Here is a 25,470-nt window from a genome sequence, read left to right as displayed (position 1 = left end):
TACCACAAGATTTACTGTATTATACATTTTCATGTTTTAATCTCCGATTTTCCTTCCGGTGACACATGTGACTTTAAACGTCCCTTTTCCATGACATATACATAACATTCAGCACTGTTAATTATTCTCACAATAACGTGCTACCTTCACGTCCAAAGCAAATATTTAATAATGCTTTATTATGGAAAATTATAAGCATTTCTGGGAAAATATAATTAAAAACAAATCCTCTCTCAATCCAGAAAATCTCTCCACAGTGGTAGAAGAGAAAAAAGAAAACAAGTTGGTTATTTAATAAGCATTAAGCCAGAACGTGAAGCATAGTAGGCAAGCCACTTAAGTGACTTCAGAGAAAGAAATAAATCTCACCCATTTATAAGGCCAAGCAGACACACTTGGTTATATACATGTTCTTAAGATAAACAAAAACTAGTTCTCAAGTAAAAGGACTTGATAGCACCATTTTTTCACCCACAGTCAATATTTTTTAAAAAATATTTTTATTGACAAATCTTCACACATGTATGTTCCATACAGTGTACAATCAGTGGCTCACAGTATCATCACATAGTTGTATATTTTTCACCATGATCATTTTTTAGAACATTTGCATCACTCCAGAAAAAAAAATGAAGAGAAAAATTCATACATACCATGCCCCTTAACCCTCTCTCTCATTGACCACTAGTATTTCCATCTACCCAATTTATTTTACTCCTTATCCCCCTATTATTTATTTATTTTTTCTAAATAATATATATATATATTTTTTTTTTCATGGGTGGGCACCAGGAATCGAACCTGGGTCTCCAGAATGGCAGGTGAGAACTCTGCCACTGAGCCACTGTTACCCACCCCCATATTTTTTACTCATCTGTCCATACCCTGGATAAAAGACAATCACACAGTCACATTGTAAAAGTTATATCTTTATACAATCACCTTTAATAATCAAGGCTACTGGAATACAGCTCAACATTTTCAGGTACTTCCCTCCAGCCACTCCAATACACCATAAACTAAAAAGGAATATATAGATAATGCATAAGAATTACCTCCAGGAGAACTTCTCAACTCGGTTTGAAATGTTTCAGCCACTGAAACTTTATTTTATCTCATTTCTCTCTTCCTCCTTCGGTCAAGAAGCCTTTCTCAATCCCTTGATAGCAGGCTTCAGCTCATCCCTGGAGTTCTGTCCCATGTTGCCAGGGAGATTTACACCCTTGGGAGTCATGTCCCACATAGTGGGGAGGGCAGTGAGTTCAGCTGCTGAGTTGACTTAGATAGAGGGACCACATCTGAGCAAGAAAAGAGGTTCTCTGAGGGTGACTCTTAGGCCTAATTTTAAATAGGCTTAGCCTATCCTTTACAGGAATAAATTTCATAGGGGCAAACCCCAAGATTGAGGGCTTGACCTATTGATTTGGTAGTCCCCACTGCTTGTGAGAAGATAAAAAATTCTCTAGTTGGAGAAGTTGAATATTTCCTCCTTTCTACCTGGTCCCCCGAGGGAACTTTGCAAATACTTCTTTATTCACTGCCCAGGTACTCTGGGATATATTGGGGCATCACACTAATGTGGACAAGCCAACAAAATCTCATACCCTATTCAAGATTCCATGTACTGATGGTTTTGAACTATTTGACCATACAAGTTAAATTAGGAAATGCACTGCCCAAAATATAAATTTTACATCAAATAAACCTCTCTCCTTTTGGTCTCACACAGAAGTTGAAGTTTTAAAGTATGGACAATATCATCCTTTGCCCTGTATTCTGATTTACTTTAGTCTTATACAGATCAGCTTCATTCATATCTTTACTTGTAGTCTGATCCCTTTTTCAACTTTTTAAATAGTTTCTTTGTAGGGTTCTGCTGACTTTTATAGCTTCAGCACGCTAACTCTGAGTCTCAGGTGTTACATAAGTACCCAAAGTTTATACCCATAGTTAATCTTAAATTCATCTGGTGATTAGGGTAGACTTAGTTTTTCGTAATTGACTCTATTTAAAGGAATAATATAACTTCTCATATCTCTATGGCATATAGATAGTCACAAATTGGATCCAAATGCCTAAAGTAAACTCTCATGGAAATGGAGAGATAAGGGTACTAATTTCTTTGATATTTACATTTCAGAGATGGCTTCCAAGTCTGAGAAAGACAAAACTGACAAAAGCCTTATTTATATACATCTCAAAGGGGCAAGAAAAGTATTTACAATTACAAGTTTTCTAAAGAATTCTCTAAGAAGAGGGAAGGGTGGATTAATATATGAACGTTTTTTTCTTTTTTAATTTATTTTTACACCTACTGTATATATAAAACTAAAAAGAATAGTATATTTTCCATATATGTATAACCAGCTTCAACTATTAGGAATTCATGAGTAATCTTATTTCATCTGTATCTCCACCTGCCTTCCTTTTTTCCTTATCTCCCTAGTTATCCTCCCCCACCTCTCAGCCTTGATTATTTAGAAGCAAATTGGACACCATGTAATTTTGATACTGACCAGTGAGGGAGTTCTCTGCCTGTTGTGTACAAATCTTAAGACATTGGTGTTTCATTTCATTGCCAAGTATGAGACAAGGAGAACAGATGGCCTAATATCTGTTTCACAGAACTGGTGTAACTCAGAATTTTACAGTTTCAAAAGATGAGCAGGTTTTAGGATAATGACCACAGTGGCTTGAGAAGATGCAATTAGAGATGATCTATTTATTGAGCATGCACAGATTGACTAGTAGCAGAATGTATGTAATAAAATGTTGGTCTTAACATGATGATGGGTGTGATTTTTAGTATTAGAATGAAATTTGGGTCACTTATAGGTTAAGGTTTAAGTTACTGCACATGTCAGGCAGGCCAATTTTGATTGGCTCTAACTTTGTTTAGTAAGATAGCTTAGGAATCAGGGTGGGTTCTGGGCTGAATTAAATTCCTTCATTAATAAACATTAAGGGGTTGTCTAGTGACATTAAGGGATTGTCTCGTGACTTTGAAGTCACAAGTTTTCAAAGTGAGAAAACAGGATAAGGGGTTACAAGTGGGATAAGTCACAAGTTATCACAGGGCTTTTGCAGTTATAAGATAAAAATACAAGCATTACCAAGTTGCTGCAAGTACTGGGTGGAGCTTTTCACCTGGTGATGGAGCTCGGGCCCAGAGTCTGTATTTGAAGTAGTGGGTGCACCAATATGTCCCGTGGTTCCAGCACTGGTTTTGACTGACAGATTAAAATTTTTTCACCTGACGGCTGCCTGTACCAAGTAGAATATAACTTTTAAGGCTGTTAACCAGGATGGCCTTAGATCAGTAGCTGTCAGAGGGAGAGACTGTGCAGTAATTGTCACACAGAAGAAACTACCTGACAAATTATTGGATTCCAGCACAGTGACTCATTTATTCAAGATAATCGAAAACACTGGGGGTGCACAGGTAGTTCAGTGGTTAGAATGCCCGCTTTTCATGCGGGAGACCTGGGTTAGATTCCTGGATCATGCACCCCAAAAAACAAAGAAACAAACAAACAAACAAAATCACTGGCTGTATGATGACAGGAATGACAGCTAACAGCAGATCTCAGGTGCAGAGGGCATGCTATGAGGCAGTTAATTGGAAATACAAGTATGTCTGTGAGATTCCTGTGAACATGCTATGTAAACAAACTGCAGATATTTCTCAGGTCTGCACACAGAATGCTGAAATGAGGCCTCTTGGTTGTTGTATGAGTTTAATTGGTATAGATGAAGAACAAGGTCCTCAGGTGTGCAAGTGTGATCCTGCAGGCTACTACTGTGGGTTTAAAGCCACTGCAGCAGGAGTTAAACAAACTGAGTCAACCAGCTTCCTTGGAAAAAAAAAGTGAAGAAGAAATTTTATTGGACATTTGAACAGACAGTGGAAACTGCAATTACATGCCCATCTGCTGTTCTCTCAATTAATTTCAAACCTTCAGAAATAGCGGTTGGATTACTTACAGTTATAATCCTAAATTCAGGATTCTTACAGAAGCAGAGATTGATCCTTACTTTGTTGCTCTAGCAGAGAAGGACTAGAGACACTAACATTGTAATTGGTTTTCAGAATCCATGATGATGCCACTTGCCTATGTGTTTGGTAAAAACAAACCAATATTAGGGAGGCCCCTGATTGAGAAAGTAACTTCTCCCACTCTTCCTACCCGTGAAGTGATCAGTACTCTGCATAAATAAAAACTACTTTTGGAAAATAGTAGCATCCTGTCTTGTTTACCTCCAATTTTAATATTAAGCCTCTAATACATGCAAACATTTAAATATTCATCATCCTCAAATTGTAATTTTATTCATTTTGTTGATAAAGATACAGGTTTCCTTGGCTTAAGGAACTTTAGTAGCCAGAAATTGAAATATTACTACATAGCATAATTAATAAATAGAAAAATGGAAAAAAAAGATACAAGCATTATTAAAGATTAAGACATCTGGGTTACAGTTGTCAGTAAGTTTTAGCAGATTCAGGTATTTAATTTTGGCTATTCTACAACATACTAGAAAATAAAAATGCCTCTATATAATGATTCAGTAATCATAATCATTTGTTAATTTCTTGATTACAATTTCCCAGTAAATATTACAATATGGAACACTAAAATACAAGAATTTCTAAAAATCACAACAGCAATATCATTTTCATACCTAAAAAGATAACTATAATTCCTGTATATCACAGTCAGTGATCAAACTCTACTGATTGTTTCTCTTTTTTAGCTTGTTTGGTTGAATTGGGATTCAATTAAGATTCAAACATGTAATTGGTTCGTAAGTGTCTTAATTCTTTTAGTTTATAGTTCCTCCTCCATCTCTATTTTTTTCCCTTGGGCAATTTATTATTGAAGAAACTAGGTCATAGGTCCTGTAGTTTCCCACAGTCTGGATTTTGCTATTTACATCCCCATGGTGGAATTTAATATCTTGCTTTTAGGAAGAAGTACCATGCATTTGCTGTGTGTTGCTAGTTAGAACTAAACAAGCCTATTGGACTCAGGCTTGAATTTTTTTTTACAATACTACTTCAAAGGTGATATTGTTTTCCATCAGGAGGCACGTATTATCTGAATGTATACCTTTTTGTGATTTAAGCAGTCATTGATAATCATTACAAAATATTCTAAATATATAAGAGTTTTCTTCATAAATTAGCTGGAATACCTTTAAATTGAAACTTTCCTTTATGTTGAGCTATAACTTTCCCTCATGTTGAGGTATTTTTTCAAAGCTTTTGGGTCTATTTCCGCATTTTCTATTCTGTTTCATTTATCCATTTATTCATATGCCAATGATAAAAGAGACTTTATAATATAGATTTAATATCTGGTAGGGCTAACACCTATTTTTTCTGGCTGTTCTTACATGCTTGTTCTTCTAAATGGGTTTTATGATCATTTTTCTAGATCTAGAAAAATAATTATATTTTATTAGGTGTATATTAAATTTATAAATTAACACAAAAGGAATATGACATCTAAGCATCTTTATGATGTTGAATCTTCTTGTCCAAGATCATGGTATATCTTTTCATTTGTTTAAGTTCCCTATCTGTCTTTCAGAAGATTTTACTACATTTCTATATTAGTTTCCTATGACTCTTAAAACAAATTATCATAAACTTGGTAGTGTAAAATGATGGAAATTTATTACCTCAGTTCTGGAGACCAGATATCTGAAATCAGACTTGAAATTAAGGTGTCAGCAGGGCCATGTTCCCTCTGGAGCCTCCAGGGGAGATTATGTTCCTTCCTCTTCCGGTTACTGATGGTTGAGAGCATTCTTAGACTTCCGGCCACATCACTCCCCTCTGCCTCTTGGTCGCATTGTCCCCTCCTCTTCTAGGTGACTTTCTCTTTTAAAAACACTTGAGGGCCTTCCAGGAAGATGGCAGAGTAGGGTTGGTTGAATTCACCCCTGCTCCATAGAATAAGATAGGGGACAAGGGAAAAAATGATTGGGACTGCAGTCCCAGTGGCGGGGGTGGAGGGCGGTTAGTGATTGAAGAGGGTCTTCAATATTTCATAAGGAGGAGAGAAGCAGGGAGATGTGGACGGGGAGAGCAGAGTGGGTCTGACTGGCTGAGACCCCAGCGGCGGTGGGCAGCAGCACACAGGGAAGTGAGGATTCAAGGGAGTGGACCATCCCTTCACTCCATCCTGCCCCAGCTGTTAGCAGGAGAAACTTCCCCATGTGGTTTCACAGCCAGCAGCACCTATGGGGAGTTCAGAAGTGTACCTTAAGATCCACCATGAAAAGCTGCACCCCCGAACACAGATTAGTAACCCTGCTGGACACTGCAAATAGCTGTCCCATTGGACACAGTGAATGGTAGATCCACTGGGTGCCTAACACTGCAATTGGCTCCCCCATCCCACACGCTGGGACCTGCCATCCCACTGCCATGCACTGGGACCAGCCACCCCACCGCCACCTGCTGCACAAGCAGTCTTCCCAGCTGGCTGCTGCAGTCGAGGAGAGGTGGGCCTGAGGGTGAAGTGGTGCCTCAGGAGTACCACCTTCTGGGAAGAAGCAGTAAGTGCAGTCTGGCAAACTCCCTATCTGCCTAGTTTTTGTGTTTTTTTAAAAATATATTTTCTCTGTTTTTACAATAATAATAATAATACTTTTTAAATTTATAGGTATTTATAGTTATGTGTTTGTTTTTTATTATTTTTTTTATTTTCTCTCTCTTCAGTGGGCACCAATCTGAGTCTATTCCCAATATATCTTAGGATGTTACCTTCTGAATTCCGGGCCTACTATTGTTGATGTGTATTTTTTTATGTATTTTTTTATTTAATTTTTTTAAATTTTGGGGTGTATGGGCAAGAATTGAGGCCAAGTCTCTTGCATGGCAGGTGGGCATTCTGCTACTGAACTACCCATGCAACCCTGCTTAGCTTTTAATACACACTCAAGTAAAATTGTACCCCCTCTATGATATCCAGGCCTTGGTTTGGCAGGAAATTACTGACAAACCAAGTGCAAAAGGGAATCTCCAACACAAAACCAAGTAAATACAAAACTTTAGATGAGTAAAGGAAACCAACTTGCAAAATAACATTATTATTATAATCAAATGCCCTGAAAATAATAGAAGAATCACAAAGCACATGAAGGTCCAGGCAGAAACGGCCCAGTCAAACAAACAAATCAAAACATTGGAGGTGTCACAGAATATGGAACAAGTATTCAAGGATATTTATAAAGAAATAAAGGATATGAGGAAAATACTAAAAAAGCATAAAAATTTTTGAAAGATTAATTAGAAAAATGGCAAATCTCACAGAGATGAAAGATGCAGTAGACAAAATTAGAAGTATACTAGAGACAGGATAGCAGATTCAAAGAAGTAAAAGAAAGAATAAATGAGCTAGAAGATAAACAATTGAACTAAAGCACACGAAGGAACAATTGGCAAGAAAGATGGAAAAAAAAGGAACTGGATCTTAAGGAAATGATGGACAACAAAAAAGGTCCCAGAAGGGGAAGGAAAGAGTAAAGGGCTGGGAAAGTTAGTTGAAGATATAATTGGGGAAAACTTCCCAACCATTATAAAAGACATAAATATGCAAATCAAAGAGGCCCAATGAACTTCAAATACAATAAATCCAAATAGGCCCACTCCAGGACACATACTAATAAAATTGTCCGATTTTGAAGAGAAACAAAGTCCTTAAAGCAGCATGAGAAAAGTGATCTACTACATACAATGGAAAGTATATACTGAGTTCAGTCTACTCAACAGACACCAGGGAGGCAAGAAGGCAGTGATATGTTATATTTAAAATCCTGAACAAGAAGGGCTGCCAGCTAAAATTCTTTATCTAGCCAAGTTATCCTTCACAATTGAGGGAGAGATTAAAATCTTCAAAGACAAAGATTGAGAGAACTAGTCAACAAGAGATCTGTCCTACAAGAAATACTAAAGGAAGTCCTGTCAGCTGAAAAAAAAAAACAGGAGAGAAAGGTCTGGAGGAGGACACAGAATTGAAGAGTACCAGTAAGTGTAATTTAAAGGATAAAAAGAGAGAGAAGGGAAAGAATATATAGATAGATCTGACAAATAAAAACTAAAGACTAAGATAGTAGATTCAGGAATTGCTTTAACAGTAATAACTTTGAAAACTAATAGGCTAAACTCACTAATTAAAAGATGCAGATTGGCAGAATAGATTTAAAATATATAATCCATTTATTTGCTGTTTACAACAGATGCATCTTAGACCCCAGGACACAAATAGATTGAAAGTGAAAGGATAGAAAAAGATGTTCTATGCAAGCTGTAACCAAAAGAAAGCAGGAGTAGTTACACTAATATCAGATAAAATAGACTTCAAATTTAAAGACATCATAAGAGACAAGGAAACTACATGTTGATAAAAGGCACAACTCACCAAGAGAAAATAACAATCACAGATGTTTAGGTTCCCAATGAAGGAGCTCCAAAATACATGAGGAAAACATTGGCAAAACAGAAGGGAACTACAGATGTTTCAACAGTAATAGTGGGAGACTTCAGTAGACCACTCTCTGCTATAGACAGAATAACCAGACAGAGGATCAACAAGGAAATAGAGAACCTAAACAGTGTCATGAATGAATTAGACCTCATAGACATATAAATATTGTTACACCCCAAAACACTAGGATATGTGTGCTTCTCTAGTGCCTGTGGAACATCCTCCAAGCTAGATTATATGCTGGGACACAAAATAAGTCTTTTTTAATTTGATAAGATTGAAATTATCTAAACACTTTCTCTGACCACAACAGAATCGAACTGGAAATTAATAATCACCAAAACATGAGAGCTTTCACACATATATGGAGATTAAACAACACTCTTAAATAATCAGTGGGTCAAAGAGTAAATTGCTAGAAAAATTGGTAAATATCTGGGGATGAATACCACATATCAGAACTTATGGGATGCAGCAAAGGCAGTGCTGAGAGGGAAATTTATTGCCTTAAATGCCTATATTAAAAAACAAGAATGAGCAGAAATTGAGGACTTAACTGCTCACCTGGAAAATTAGAGAAAGAACAGAAAATTAACCCCAAAGCAAATGAAAAAGAAAAACAACAACAAAGATTAGAGCAGAAATAAATGAACTGGAGGAAAAAAAGCAATAAAAGAAACAATAAAACCAGAAGTTGGTTCCTTGAGAAAATCAATAAAATCGATGGACCCCTAGCTAGACTGGCAAAGAAAAGGATGCAAATAAATAAAATCAGAAATAAGAGTGGGGTCATTACCACAGATCCTGAAGAAATAAAAAAAAAAACATAAGAGAATACTATGACTAATTATATGCCAACAAACTAGACAACTTAGGTGAAATAGACAAATCTGTAGAAACACACAAACTACCTATACTGACTCAAGAAGAAATTGAGCTCAACAAACCAGTTACAATTAAAGAGATTCAGTCACTCGTCAAAAATCTTTCCACAAAGAAAAGCCCAGGACCAGGTAGCTTCACGGGAATTTTATCAAGTATTCATAAAAGAACCAATACCATTCCTACTCAAACCATTCCAGAAAATTGAGGGAAAAAGAATGCTCCCTAACTCATTTTATGAAGCTAACATCACTCTAATACCAAAGCCAGATAAAGACACACTAAAGGAAAGGAAAACTGTAGACCAATTTCCTCTAATGAACATAGACACAAACATTCTCAACAAAATACTAGCAAATCGCATCCAAAAACACATTAAAAGAATTATACCTCAGGACCAAGTGGAGTTTATACCAGGAGTGCAAGAGTGATTTAACACAAGAAAGTCAATCAATGTAATACAGCACATTAATAAATCAAAAGGGAAAATCACATGATCATCTCAATTGATGCTGAAAAAGCATTCCACAAAACACGGCATCCTTTCCTTATAAAAACCCTTCAAAAAGTAGATTTAAGGGAAATTCCCTCAATATCATAAAAGGCATATATGAAAAACCCATCATGCTTAATGGTAAGAGATTGAAGCATTCCCCCTAAGATCAGGAGCAAGACAGGGATGCCCATTATCAATACTATTATTCATCATCATACTATAAGTCCTAGCTGGAGCTAGGAAATAAAAGGCATCCAAATAGGAAAGGAAGAAGTAAGACTTTCATTATTTGCAGATGACGTGATCCTATACTTGGAAAACACTGAAAAATTTGACAAAGCTACTTGAACTAATTAATAAATTCAGCAAAATGGTGGGATACAAAATTAATGTACAAAAATCAGTAACGTTTCTATACACAAGTAATGACCTATCTGAGGTGACAATTAAGGAAAAACTTCCATTGAAAATAGCAGCCAAAAGAATGAGGTGACTAGGAATAAGCCTAACCAGGAATGTCAAGAACTTGTATACAGAAAACCACAAAACATTGCTGAAATAAATAAGAAATGATCTAGATAGATGGAAAAACATTCTTATGCTAATGCATAGGAACGTCGAATGTCGTTAAGATGTCAATTTTACCCAAATTGACCTACAGATTCAATGCAATACCAATCAAAATCCCAACAACCTACTTTGAAGACTTGGAAAAACTAGTTATTAAATTTATTTGGAAGGGAGAGAAACCCCAAATAGCTCAAGATATCCTAAAAAAGAAGAATGAAGTAGGAGGACTAACACTTCCTGATTTTAAAGTGTACTATAAAGCGGAACAGTGGTCAAAACAGCATGGTTCCAGCACAAAGACAGAAATATTGACAAATGGAATCAATTCAAGAGTGCAGAGATAGACCATCAAATCTATGGACAGTTGATCTTTGTTCAGGCTCCCAAATCCACTGAACTGGAACAGAATAGTCTTTTCAATAAATGGGAATGAGCAAATTGGATATCAATAATCAAAAGAATGAAAGAGAATCCCTACCTTACAGTCTAAACAAAATTAATTCAAAATGTATTAAAGACCTAAATGTAAGTGCCAGTGCAATAAAAATTCGGAAGAAAATGTAGAGAAACAGCTTCAAGATCTAGTAATAGGAGGTAGTGTCTTAAATTTTATTCCTAAAGCACAAGCAGTGAAAGAAAAAACAGATAAATAGGAACTCTTTAAGAACAAGAGCTTTCGTGCCTCAAAGGACTTTGTTGAAAAGGTCAAGAGGCAGCCAATTCAATAGGAGAAAGTATGTGGAAACCATATATTGGATAAAGGCTTGATATCCTGTGTACATAAAGAAATTATACAACTCAACAATGAAAGAACAAACAGTCCAGTTATAAAATGGGCAGAGGATATGAATAGACACTTTTCCAAGGAACAAATCAAAATGGCTAAAAGAAAATGAAGAAATGCTCATTTTCATTATCTACAAGGGAAATGCAAATCAAAATGACAATGAGATATCACCTCACCCCTATAAGAATGGCTGCTATTAAACAAACAGAAAGCTATAGATGTTGGAGAGGATGTGGAGAAATTGGAACACTTATTCACTGTTGGTGGAAATATATAATGCAGCCACTGTGGAAGACAGTTTGGCGAGTCCTCAGCAAACTAAATATTGAATTGCCCTATGACCCAACAATACCAATACTCGATATATAATCAGAAGACCTGAGGGCAGTGACACAAACAGTCATTTGCACACTGATGTTCATAGTGGCACTATTCACAATTGGCAAAAGATGGAAACAATGCAAGTGCCCATCAACAGACAAGTGGATAAACAAAATTGGTATATACATATAATGGAATATTATGTAGCAGTAAGATGAAATGATGTCCCAAAACATATGACAACATGGATGAAGCTTGAGGACAAAATGTTGAGTGAAATAAGTCATACACAAAAGGATAGATTCTGTTGTGATTTGGCTATAATGACACTGGTAAAGGTAATCTCAGAGGTTACACTGAGAAGAGAATTTATTAAATTGCAAGTTTCCTGTTGTAAGGCAATGAAAATGTCTAAATTAAGGCATCAAGAGGTTAGCTTTACTCAAGAAAGATTGATGCCATCCAGAAGACTTCTGTCAGTTGAGAAGGCACAAGACGATGTCTGCTAGCTTTCTCTCCTGGTTTCTCGTTTCATAAGAAATGTCTGGGGGTGTTTTCTTTCTGCATCTCCAAAGGTCTCTGTCTGTGTGGACTTTGAAGCTTTTTCCAAAATGGTTCCCTCTTAAAGGGCTCCATTAAGCAACCCCACCTTGAATGGACAGAGATACATCCCCATGGAAACCACCTAATCAAAAGGTCTTACCCACAACTGGGTGGGTCACATCTCCATGGAAACAATAAAAAAAGATTCTACCCAGGAATATTGAATGGGGATTAAAGAACATGGCTTTTCTGGGGTATGCAACAGTTTTAAACCAGCACACATGGTAACGATGATAGTGTATGTACTTTAGACTTTCACCTACTGTATAAGACCAAAGGCACAGAGGTTTATTATGTCTAAAACCATAAATTTTCTGTAGCACAACAATCTAAATCAACCTGTCTGGAAAGCTCATTTAAATAACCCAAACTCCTCAAGTCCAGAACTGGAATGAGTCCTTATAATTCTATATAGCTTAATGTAATACCCAGATAATCTTAGACTATGGTGGGCTGATAATTTAAACATATTAGTACAGTTCCTTGAGGGTCCAAAGGAAGCAAAACATGGAACCGTTAAATTTTCCCATTTGGGAAACCCAGAAACCCCTCTTAACCGTTGGGAACTCCCAAGAAAATAAGCCAAGCCCTTCATTTTGCCCTTTTGAAACTTATTTTTGTAGTGGAGAAGCTAAGATTACCTAAGACTTACAGGAAACCTCTTTTGTTGCTCATATTTTGTTGCTCATATGCTGTCTGTCTGTGTCTGTCTTTCTGTCTGTCTGTCTCTCTCTCTCTCTCTCTCTCTCACACACACACACACACACACTCCCCCTCTCTGCCCTCACTCTGCAAGAAAATCATTACTCTCCCCTCTACATGGAACATGACATTCAGGGGTGATGTCTCCCTGATAATATCAGGATATCCCAGGGATGTGATTCCCAGGGATGAGTCTGGCCCTGGCACCATGGGATTGATAAGGCCTTCCTAACTAAAAGGGGAAAAGAAGTGTAATAAAATAAGGCATTACTGGCTAAGAATAATCAAATAGAGTCAAACGGCTATTCTGGAGGTTACTCTTAGGCAAGCTTCAGTTAGTACTAATTGCCATGGTTTGCTAAACCACAACCAACATCATTCCTGTTAACTCTTAAGAATACCTAGGGCTTGAAACAAGATGCTGTAAAAGCTTCATGTGCTAAGTTTGCTTTCCTAGAACCTATGATTTCCAGAAGATTCCTAGGCCAAATAAATCCTGAAACCCAGAGGGACCCGCCTCTCCAAGATTATCAGCTAATTGCATCCCTCTATCCTTTGCTGTTGACATCCCTTCTCAAGATGAAAATGTCAGAAGGGGCATTGCCCAAAGATCCCTATAGATTGGGAGAAGGATCAAAGGAGAAGGAGGAGTTATAACAGAGAAAATAGGACTTAAAAACTGAGTATGACTGCTGTATCACTATACTGGTATTTCTTCTAACCTCCAAGTGTTTTGGAGCAGCTAGAAGGAAAAATCTGAGATGGTGGAATGTAGCACGTGACACACTCTGAAATCTGTTCTGTAACTGCTTGTTGAAGTGTACTTTGAAACTTACTGCTTTTTCTTTCTTTACTTTGTATATATGTTATACAATAGCAAACATTAAAAAAAAAACAAAACCACTTGGGATTTAAGGTTTGTCTGGATAATCCAGTATAATCTTCCCGTGTCAAGATCCTTAATTTGACCATATTCACAAAGATGCTTTTTCTTTATAAGGTAACATATACAGTGTTGAAAGACATTTCAGGACTAAGTTTACAGATTATAGCATTTTATTCAGGACATCAAGAGTTTTGCTGCGGTAAGACAGGCAGATCACTGTGAAAACAGAAGCTGCTTCAAGTTTCTAGTATGGCAAGTGATTTTTATAGACATAAAAAGAAAGTTAGCTTGACTCCTATCAGTTAGACAGGGATTTGTCCCTCTTATAGGGGCTGATAGGTGGGTTTTATTTTTGTTGGGTCAAATGGAACTACTTTAAAGGTTTGTTTGGTCATCTTGATGGGGATTTCAAATTTCAAAAGATTTAAAGAGGAAACTCAAGAGGGAGTTCAAAGAGGAAGTAAGGCATCAGATTTTTTAACGTGAGGTGCCCCCAGCACTTTCTCTATATAATTTTATCAATAGCTCTAGGTATTAGGACCTGATATCTTTGGGTAGCCGTTATTCAGCTTACTAAAATTACTCATAAGGCTTTAGACATATCTTTTAAGTTTATGATGAGTTATTTTTTATTTTTTGTTATCAAAAGAGGCATCTTTCACATATCTTCTGTCTGGTTTATGTTTGTATGTATGGGAGCTATTGAAAATCGTATGCTGATTTTGTAACTTGCTACTTTACTAAATTCCATTAGTAGTTGTAGTAGCTTTTCAGTAGATTTTTATGTTTTCTAGATTTATAATTATATCATATGCATATATGATAAGTCATTTCTCTACGTAATCAAAAGGTCACATCCACAGTTGGGTGTGTCACATCACTTTGGATACAATCTAATCAAGTTTTCATCCAAAGGTGTTGGCTAGGGATTAAAAGAAATGGATGCCTCCACAAAATTGATTTAGGATTAAAGCATGGCTTTTCTGGGATACATTGTATTTTTAAACTGGCACAGTAACAGAGATATTATGTTTCTTTTCTCATTCCTGACTTTAGCAGGAAAGCCTCTAGCATGTTTCTACTAAATAAGATCCAAAGCATATTTTTAATGTATAAAAATATCTCTTTAGGGATTTAAATTTGTATTTAAAAATGAGAAATGCAAGCAGCTACCTTTCTAGGGAATAATATTATTTTGTAGAGTACTTTATAGCTTTTAAGCATTTTCAAATATTTATTTGGTTCTGCGAGGTAAAAGGGCAGATATAATATCTTAATTTTACAGTTAAGTAAGTGTTCAGAGAAATTAAGTAATTACCAAAGATCATCCTGCTAGAAAGTGACAGGGCCAGGATCAGAATTAAAGACTTAATTTTCATCTCATTGGGCTCAATATTTTCTTTCTGGAAAACTCTAGACTCAGACAATGTATTTTATAAATAAGAGTACACATAAATAAGTTATTTTCCTTTTAAAAATGTGACTTTTAATGGTTTATTATATAAAATGATTTTTTATAAGGTACAAAACATTGTGGTAACAATAAAGCCCCCTTGAAGTTCCGACTTCACTCCCATCCCCTCTTCACTCCTTGGAGGCAACCACTGATGACACGAGTTGGGGTTCTCCTTCCAGTCTATTTTTTAAAATCTGCAATTCACGAACAAGATATATGATACTGTATGAATGGCTTTAAAAATTATTACAAAGTAATATCAAACTTTGCCTTATATTCCCTATCTTCCTTTTTCACCCATCATCATTATCTAGATCTTGGAGTGTGCAAAACTTTTCTAAACATGACATAAAATGTAGAATCTGGTCTTAGAATCTAGATCTCCAGACAAATCTTATATTTTTCCATTATCCCATAGTCCTACTAAACTGTTCTCATAAGGAAATTTATTTTAGATATATGCCTTTGATTTTGATTAAACTTCCATCTGACACTTCTAAGTCAAACAGAGTATATCAAAAGAGGAGAAACATGTAAATATAAAGCGATTTTTAGTATTTTGTGCTTCCCAAAAAACAAATAAAAATGTTTCCTGACAGAAAGTGTGGCCTGTAGAGAGATGGTTCAAGTAAGAGTTATGCATTCTAGATTGGTAAAAGTTACTCAATTCCTTAAATTAAGTCAATTTGTATCCATGATAATGAAAGAGAGTAGTGGCAAAGTAAATTCAAAATTACATGTAAATCCAAAATTGCACTTAAATGCAAAACACTCTTGAATCAGGAGTAAGGAAGTTTAGGATATCTTATTCAATAATCTTTTCTATTCTTCATATTGGAAATGAGAGGCCTCAACATTAAGATGCCATAAAATACTAGTATAACTAGAATTGCTATTTTGTTGTAAATGTGAATATTGATTATTTAGACCAGGAATTGGCACACTTTTTCTCCAAGGGCCAGATAGTAAATATTCTCAGCTTTACAGGCCATGTCATTTCTGTTGCAACTACTCAACTCTGGTGCAGCAAAAAGCAGCCATTGGCAATGCATAAAGAAATGGGCCAGGTTGGCTATATTTCAATAAAACTTTATTTATAAAAAGAGTTGGGACTATATAGCCCACAGGCTGTAGTTTGATCTTTGCTGAGTTAGAGGCAGTGGGATACTGGTAAATGTTTAATAACCAGCTCTTGGAAGGAAAGGGGAAGCCCTGATTTGTAGCATTTGACCATTTACTTGGTGTAGATACTCCCACCGTGGTTGATTTCAAGGTACCAACTTTGCATCATTAAACAGAGAGGTGGAAAGAGATGTACATTAACACACCCTTATACTGCACTTCCAACCACACAGTTCAAATAGGCATAAATAACTCAAGCGCACAGACAACAGTAAAATGTAGTAAGATACTCAGAAACAATGAGTTTTTAGTATTTTTTTGTTTTTAATATAATTTATTTAATTGAAAATTGATATATTTTAATTTTTAGTAATGTCTGTGTTTAACACCTGGCTCACAAAATTTCAGAAAAGTTAACTATCAACTTTGGTAAGCCAAGCCAATATGAGACCCCTCCAGCCCACTCCCAGGTTGGAGGAAATAATCAAGGGATTTTGTTTAATAAGTTGCCTGCTGAATCACAAGTTATGTGAGAGTGTAATAACAAAAAGATATAGAGAATTGTGTTATTATGCAAATTTGCACTAATCTTGTTCATCTGTTTTAATAGGAATCTAAAAAAATATTTTTTCATGTAAATAAGAATTGACTCTGTGCCAAAGACACTTTGTTTCTTGGTTCTTTATCTCAACTTCTAAGTGATAGCATATGAAGTAAATGAGTAAATTTAGACAGGACAGTAGATTCTGTCAATGTATCATATATAATAATAAATGTTACTGTTTATTTGATTTTTTTCTTAAGGGATAACTGTGACGCCTGAGGAAGAACAAAACGTGAATCATTATGTACAAGTTTTACAGAACATGCTACTAAGTGTTCCCACTAAGGAGCTAAGCCGTGAGAAAAAGTCAAAATCTCCAAATAATGTTTATTTTACAGGATCGCAGATACCAAAATTTAAGGAGATAATTACACATGGAGAACCTTCAAATGAGCATGATGTTTTAACCAGTCCCATCACTGAAGAACCTACGACTATCCCTAATGGAGGCTTCACACCAGAAATAAGGAAAAGACATACTAAAAGTACAGCATTTTGGTCTATCAAACCAAACAATGTTTCTGTTGTTTTACGTGTAAAAGAACCGTATATTGAAAAGGAAGAGCCAGATCTGGATGCAAAAGAAACTGAGGCACCAAAGGTATTGCCGTATGTCACTGATTCAGTTACTGATTCATCTATGACTTCAGGTGTCACTTCTGATAAAACAGCTGTCTCCTCTTCAAATGAAAGCAATGAAGCAGATGACTTCACAGATGGAGAAGATGTTCCACAGCTCTCAAGTGGGTCTCAAAAAAATTTTTATGAATCAACAACTGAACAACAGCCCTACACTTCAAAATATGAAGAAATTTTGAAAAAAATTTCAGAAATGAGATCACAGGTACAACAGGTACCTCCAAGTGACAACCAGAATCCAGAATATAAAGAGGACATTAAAGCCTCTAGAGAGCACCTGAGACGAAGTCTTGCTTTAGCAGTAGCAGCAGAACATAAATTAAATAAATTATATAAATCCCAGTTAATGCCACTAGAAAGATCTGGTATTGAAGGTGATAACATTGAAACTGTTATTAACATGCTGTATAATTCTAGATCTAAATTATATGAATATTTAAATATCAAATATGTTCCACCAGCATTGAAAAGAAAAGTTATTAAAGTAGTAAGTATATTGAAAAAAATATTATGTGTACGTCGAAGAGAAACTCAAATCCTTATTAGGAAGTTATTAAACAATAATCTAAAAATTTTAAACCTACTTGATATTCCATGACAATATTGATTTGAGCAAATTGCACATTCATTCACAGGAGAAATAAGCATTTTACTGGTTTTAAAAGTTACATAAAAATATTTTCTATTGTACTTCAATGTGCTAACATCTTTGCATGTCATATGTTATGAAAAATTTTCATATGCACTAAAAACCTGGTAATTTAAAATAAAATTTTGGTTCAATAGTTTGTAGTTTTTTCTCATTAATTTTTAAAATGTTACAGATTTTATTTTACTTAGAATAGTTAAAGTCACCCATTTTATAAGAGTTTAGAGACTGGACACAGTCTCTAGATGTCTGTAGCAAGTTTTGTGTAATTAGATGTCTGTAGCAAGTTTTATATAATTGCCTAGAAATGTAAAATTTTAGGGCAGATGGTCTCTGCTACTCTTCCAGGGCTGACTTTTCTGTTTGAGTAGCATAATTGGGGTCGTATCAGAATTACTTTTATTTAGATAAATATGTGCCTTTGAAAGGTGGATGATATATTAAAGCACATCTCTTGTTCATTGTTAAGTAAATACTGTTGTAATATCAATGAGGGACTATAATTAGGATTTGTAATGAAATGATTCCACTTAGTTCCTCGTTTTTTGCTTGTTCATATAGATTCACATTGAAGCTTTGCAAATCTGTTATCAGGAGTATGATTAGCACCGTTAAGGCTAACTACTGTAACTACTACATATACTAATATACCATATACTACAAATACTGTAACTATATACCATATACTACTATAACTACTCTAATTATGGTGTAGGTAATTCTGTTTCATGGTTTCACCTGTATTATATTCAAATTCATTTATTTATTCATTCAAATCAGTCATTTATAGTTTAATTAAAATTTTTTGAACAAATACTACACATAGTACAAAATGCTAGGTTTTGTCCTAGGTTAGGCTTTGTATTAAGACCTAGTTCCTTCTCTCTTTAAGATTATATTAATAGCAGGAGAAACAGATATTAAAATAATTTCAGTAAGTTTTAAATTTAAGTTGTGACAAGTTGCTATGAAGGTGTGAGATATTTTAATGGAAACACTTTGACTAATCCAATAATACCGGGAAAGCTACCCTGAGAAAGTGACATTTAAGCTGAGATCTGAAGGATGAGGATGTGTGCAAAAGTGAGGGGGCATTCCAGACACGGTTACTAGCATATGTGAATGCTCTGAAGTAAGTATGAATACGGCAATTTCAGTGAAGAAGGCCGGAGTATATAAAGGAAAAGGGAGACCATCCCAAGATGGAGCTAATGAGGTAAGCAGGGTCAGAGCCTTACAGTGCATATTGAAGAGTTTAGCCATTAGCCTAAGATCAATGTCTAATTCATTTATCAAATTATTCAAGTTCTCTGTTTACTTATTGATCCTCTTTACTTATTGAACTAGACACATACAGAAGAATATCCCCCCCAAAGAAAAATAGAATAATATACACACTTCTCAAGTGCTTATGAAACACTCTCCAAGATAGATCACATGTTGGATCACAAAACAGGTCCCAAGAAATTTAAAATTTAAAAAGAATGAAATTATACAAAGCACTTGCTCTGATAATAATGGAATGAAGCTGGAAATCAACAACAGCAGAGGATAGAAAAATGCACAAATTTTTGGAGGTTACACAACATACTTTTATAGATGTTCTATCTATTGGTGTAAGTGGTGGATTTAAGTCTCCAACTATTATTGTAAATACATCTATTTCTCCATTCAGTTTTATTAGTGTTTGTCTCCTGTATTTTTGGGGCACCCTGGTTAGGTGCATATATATTTATCAATGTTATATCTTTTTGGTGTATTTCCCCTTTTATTAAAGTATAATGCCCTTTATTTCTTATAACTGCTTTCCATTTAAAGCCTATTTTTTTAGTACAGCTACCACGGCTTTTTAAAATACTATTTGTGTGGCATATCTCTTCCCAGCATTTCACTTTTAACCTATTTGTGTCCCTGCTTCTAAGACAAGTCTGTTGTAGACAGCATATAGAGGGCTCATATATTTTTATCCATTCTGCCAGTCTGTTTCTTTTCATTGAGGCATTTAATCCATTAACATTCAATGACATTGCTCTAATGGCAGTACTTACCTAAACCATTTTATTCTTTGACTTTTTTTATGTCATATCTTCTTTATGTTTTTCTTTTTACCCTTTTAGGTACCTTTACTGATACTCTTCATTTCTACAGTCTCCTCCAAACTGCTCTCTCATGTCTTTTCTTTCAGACTGCAGGATGACTCCCTTTAGTGTTTCCCAAAGGGTGGGTCTCTTATGAAATCTCTTAGCTTCTGCATATCTATGAATATCTTGAATTTTTTAATATATATTTTTATTGAGAAATCTTCACACACATACATTCCATACATGGTGTACAATCAATGGCTCACAATACCATCACATAGTTGAGTATTCATCAGCATTATCATTTTTTAGAACATTTGCATCACTCCAGAAAAATAAATAAAAAGAAAAAAATCACGTATACCATATATACTCACATATACACCTTAACCCTCCCTCTCATTGACCACAAGTATTCCCGTCTACCCAATTTATTTTAACCTTTGTCTCACCTGTTATTTATTTATTTTTTTATCCATATTTTTTTACTCATCTGTCCATACCTTGGATAAAAGGAGCATCAGACATAAGGTTTTCTCTATCACACAGTCACATTGTAAAAGTTATATCTTTATACAATCACCTTCAAGAATCAAGGCTACTGGAATACAGCTCAACAGTTTCAGGTATGTCCCTCAAGGCCCTTCAATACACCATAAACTAAAAAGGAATACCTATAATAAGCATACAAATAACCTCTAGGATAACTTCTCAACTCTGTTTGAAATCTCTCAGCCACTGAAACTTTATTTTTTCTCATTTCTCTTTTCCCCCTTTTGGTCAAGAAGTCTTTCTCAATCCCTTTATGCCTCATCACAGGAGTTCTGTCCTATGTTGCCAGGGAGATTTATACCCTTGTGAGTCATGTCCCACATAGGAGGGAGGGCAGTGAGTTCACCTGCCAAATTGGCTTGGAGACAGAGGCCACATCTGAGCAACAAGTGAGATTCTCTGGGGGTGACCCTTAGACCTAATTTTAAGTAGGCTTAGCCTATCCTTTGCAGGAATAAATTTCATAGTGGTGAACCCCAAGATCAAGGGTTCAACCTATTGATTTGGTTGTCCCCATTGTTTGCGAAGATATGAGTTTCTCCAAATATTTCTTCCTTTCTCCCCAGTCCTCCAGGGGGACTTTGCAAATACGTCTTTATTCACTGCCCAAATTACTCTGGGATATATTAGGGCATCACACTAACCTGGACAAACCAACAAACTCTCACGCCTTATTCAAGGTGTTCAATTAAGCTGGCCATACAAGTTAAATTAGGTCAGTTCAACTAAACTGACCATACAGGTTAAATTATATAAAAATATAAATTATCCACTAAATAAACATCTTTCCCTTTGGTCTCACACAGAAGTTGAAGTTTTAAAATATGGACCATATCATCCTTTACCCTGTATTCTGATTTACCTTTGTCCTATCCGTATCACCTCCCTTCATATCTCTAATGGATGGCTGATCCCTTTTCAACTTTTTAAACCACTCCTATATGGGGTTCTGCTGACTTTCACAGCTTCTGAGCTCTAACTCTGAGTCTCAGGTGTCATACATGTATATATACCCAAAGTTTCTGGGAATGACCAGATTACAAACAGCTCAATATGTCAGAATTTAGAAATAACAGTTACAACTCCTGAATATGTGCAACTGCTGTAAGAACTTGCAATCCAGGATCCTTTACAATAGACCCCAACCTGATAACCCATGCTTTTGACTTTTTTTTTTTTAAACATGGGCAGGCACTGGGAATCGAACCCGGGTCTCCTGCATAGCAGGTGAGAACTCTCCCGGATGAGCCACCATGGCACGCCCATACTCTCAACTTTTAAACTCATCTTTGAAGGACAGTTTTGCTTGTTAGAGAATTCTTGGCTGGCCTTTTTTCTCTTTCAGTATCTTACATATTTCATACTACTGCCTTCTGTCCTTGATGAGGACAAGTAGTATGAGAAATTGATGTTTAGTTTTATCAGGCATTTATCACAAAGTAATGAATCACTTTTCTCTTGCTGATTTCAGCGTTCTTATTTATCTTTGGCATTTGACATTTTAATTAGTATGTATCTTGGAGTATATCTATTCAGATTTATTCAGTTTGGAGTATGTTGCACTTCTTGGATGAATATCCCTGTTTCTATAAGAGTTGGAAATTTTTCAACCCTTATTTTCTCAAATATTAATTCTACCCCTTTTCTGTTCTCTTCTCCTACTGGGACACCATGATGTAAATGTTTGCATACTTCATGTTGTCAATAAATTCTGTCAATTTTTCCTATTCTTTTTTCTATCTGTTCTTTTGTTTGTTTGAATTTAGATATTGTCTTCTAGCTCACTGATCCTTTATTCTGTTTTTTAAAATTGGCTGTTGTATGCATCTAGTGTATTTTTAATTTCAGCTATTGTGCTTTTCAATAAGATCTGCTATTTTTCTTTTCATGCTTTCAGATTCTTCTCCATGCTCATCAGTGCCTTCTTAAAGTCCTTTGCTCTTTAGCCACCTCCTCAAATTGATTTAGGAGATTTGTTTGAACATCTTTGATAAGTTGTTCCGAATTCTACATCTTTTCCAGCTTTTTTATTTTCTCCTTTGACTGGGTTATATCTTCCAGTTTTTTGCCATGGCTGTAATTTTTGGTGATGTCTAGGCATCTAATTATCCTGGTGAATTTACTTTGGAAGTCAGATTCTCTCTCATGTCAAAGATTTTGTTGTTGATTTGTTTTGTATTAGTGCTATTTTTTGACACTTGGTTCATCAGTATTACCCACCCAGGGCTGGCCGGGAACCCATGAAGGGGATGCATAACAATTACATAGGGCCCAGGGGAGATGGTGAGGTAAAGAAACCAAAAAGCCTTTAATGTTCCCCAACAGTGCACTTTCCTGGCCTACTAGCAGATGACACTCATCAGCAACCTGTTCCCCTCAGCCCTCAGAAATCAGGTTCTTCTAACCCCCTGCCATTTCCAGACAATGGAGTAGCAGTACTAGTCTGGGCAGATTGAAACTGCAGGTCCCAGCAGTCTAAATTCACCAGCCTAAAGCTGGAACAGTGCTAGACTGTATCCCACCTTGTTCTTGGGGCAGTGAATCACCATGGGCCTCTCAGTCTGCAGTCAGCTGCCCACCAGGAATCAGGTACCTTAAAGCTTTCTGTCCTGAGAGTGGGGGATTGGTGCCAGGAGCTGAAACAGAGGGGGTTTACTTATGCTCTCACACAGCTTCTCTGCCTCTTCATCCCACACTTTCTTGGGTGCTGAACAGCATTCCTCTAATATCCAGAGCCCCAGAACTGTTTTCCAGACAGTTTCTGCTGGCCCCAGTTATTTTTCTGGGAGAGAAGTGAGCCCAGCCTCTCCATAATCAGCCATCTTGGATTCCTCCACCTGGAATGACTGTTTTTTTTTTTTTTTTTTGGCTAAAAACCTTTTATAGCTTCTCACTAAGAGCAAACAAGTAATCCAAGAAAACGTCATTTCAGCATAGTGAAAACCAAATTCTTGTTTCTCATGAAGATACATCTGATAAGAAAACTATTAAAAATCTTATAAAACTATAAAATCTTAGCCAACCTTAATGACAACCAATAAAATTCACTTCCAACAAGACTCATACAACTTTCTATATCCATCCATTTTGTCCTACACATTTTTATTTCTCATTTGCAACTTTCAGTTATTTTACTTTAGAGGAAAAAGTACTCTCTTTTTACTTAACAAAAACACTTCCTGCATACTTTACATATTTAAATTACCAAAAAAGGTCTTGAAATCAATCTTCAAGCAAACATCATACAAAGCACAATTGTTTTTGCTGTTGTTGTTTTGTGCAAAATAACATATATACATATAAAAGCAATAAATTTCAAATCACATCAAAACAATTAGTTGTAGAATAGTTTTCAGAGTTTGGTATGGGTTATAATTCCACAATTTTAGGTTTTTACTTCTAGCTGCTCTAAAATACTGGAGCCTAAAAGAAATATCAATATAATGATTCAGCAATCATACTTGTTGTTAAACCCTACCTTCTCTGTATAATTCCACCATCACCTTTGGTCTTTCCCCCACTCTTTAGGGGTATTCGGGCTGTGCCTATTCTAACATTTTCACATTGGAAGGGGCTGTCAATAATATGGGATGAGCGATGGAACTAGTTGATGTTCTGGAGAGGCTGGTCCCTCTGCATTTCAGGACTTATCTTGTCCAGAGGCTCATTTGAAGGTTATAGCTTTCTGAAATGTTACCCTAGTGCATGGAGCCTTTGAGAATCCCTTATAATGCCCTAAGTGTTCTTTAGGATTGGCAGGAATGGCCTTGGTTAAGGCTTGGCAAATCATAGTAGGTAGCAATTTCTAAATGAAGTTTGCATAAGAGTGACCTCCAGAGTAGCCTTTTGACTCCACCTGAACTTTCTCAGCCACTGACATCTTGTCACACTTCTTCTCCCCCTTTTGGTCAGAGTGACATTGTTGATTCTACAGTGCCAGGGCCAGACTCATCCCTGGAAGTCACCTCCCATGATGCCAGGGGGACTTTCACCCCCAGATGCCATATCCCATGTGGTGGGGAGAGCAATGACTTCATCTGCAGATTTAGGGTTAGAGAGAGGGAAGCCACATCTGAGCAACACAAGAGGTCCTCTGATAGGCTAAGCTTCTCAAGAGCAAGTCTCAAGATCAAGGACTTGGCTTGTTAATTTGGGTGCTGCTAATGTTTGACCCAGTATTAGAGGCTTCCCCGGTAGTAAAGTTTGATAGTTCCATATTTTTTCTCCCATCCCTCAAGGGACTTTGCCAATACTTTTTTTTTTGTATGCTGTATGGCAGGGGTTACATTTCATTCTTTTTCCATGTGAGTATCACATTTGTTGAATTGCAGCACCATTTGTTGAATTTTTTGTTTGTTTGTTTGCTTGCTTGCTTGGGGAAGTACATTGGCCAGGAATTGAACCCAGGTCTCCCACATGGCAGGTGAAAATTCTACCACCCCCTTGCCAATACTTTGTGATTATCTGCTTAATATACTCTGAGATGTACTGGAATGACCTTTTGAAGACTCAATTACAGCGCCTTTTGAAGACTGTAATAACTTTCAGGGATGGGGCAATGTTCTCCAGGAGGCTGTATATGCTCTAAATCAAGATTCTATTATGGTGCTGTTTCTCCCATA

The 25,470-nt window shown here is 36.1% G+C and overlaps 1 protein-coding gene and 1 pseudogene across 4 annotated transcripts in view; both read left to right on the top strand.

Annotated features, from left to right (window-relative positions):
* Positions 1-18,370, top strand: part of SPESP1 (sperm equatorial segment protein 1) — a 52,101-nt gene extending 33,731 nt beyond the window's left edge. For 2 of the 4 annotated variants that reach the window (XM_077123950.1, XM_077123951.1), the window contains exon 2: positions 17,128-18,368. In XM_077123950.1, the coding sequence (XP_076980065.1) occupies positions 17,190-18,164 (975 nt within the window). In that variant the 5' untranslated portion in view covers positions 17,128-17,189 and the 3' untranslated portion in view covers positions 18,165-18,368. Of the gene's footprint in view, positions 1-17,127 lie in introns of all 4 variants that reach the window. The other 2 variants (XM_077123952.1, XM_077123949.1) reach the window with 2 other exon arrangements.
* Positions 1,020-4,304, top strand: LOC143652368 (proteasome subunit alpha type-6 pseudogene; annotated as a pseudogene).
* Positions 18,371-25,470: the final 7,100 nt, after the last annotated feature.

Source organism: Tamandua tetradactyla, chromosome 12 (assembly GCF_023851605.1).
Source record: "Tamandua tetradactyla isolate mTamTet1 chromosome 12, mTamTet1.pri, whole genome shotgun sequence".
NCBI lineage: Eukaryota > Metazoa > Chordata > Mammalia > Pilosa > Myrmecophagidae > Tamandua > Tamandua tetradactyla.
This window is presented reverse-complemented; position numbering and strand designations above follow the sequence as displayed.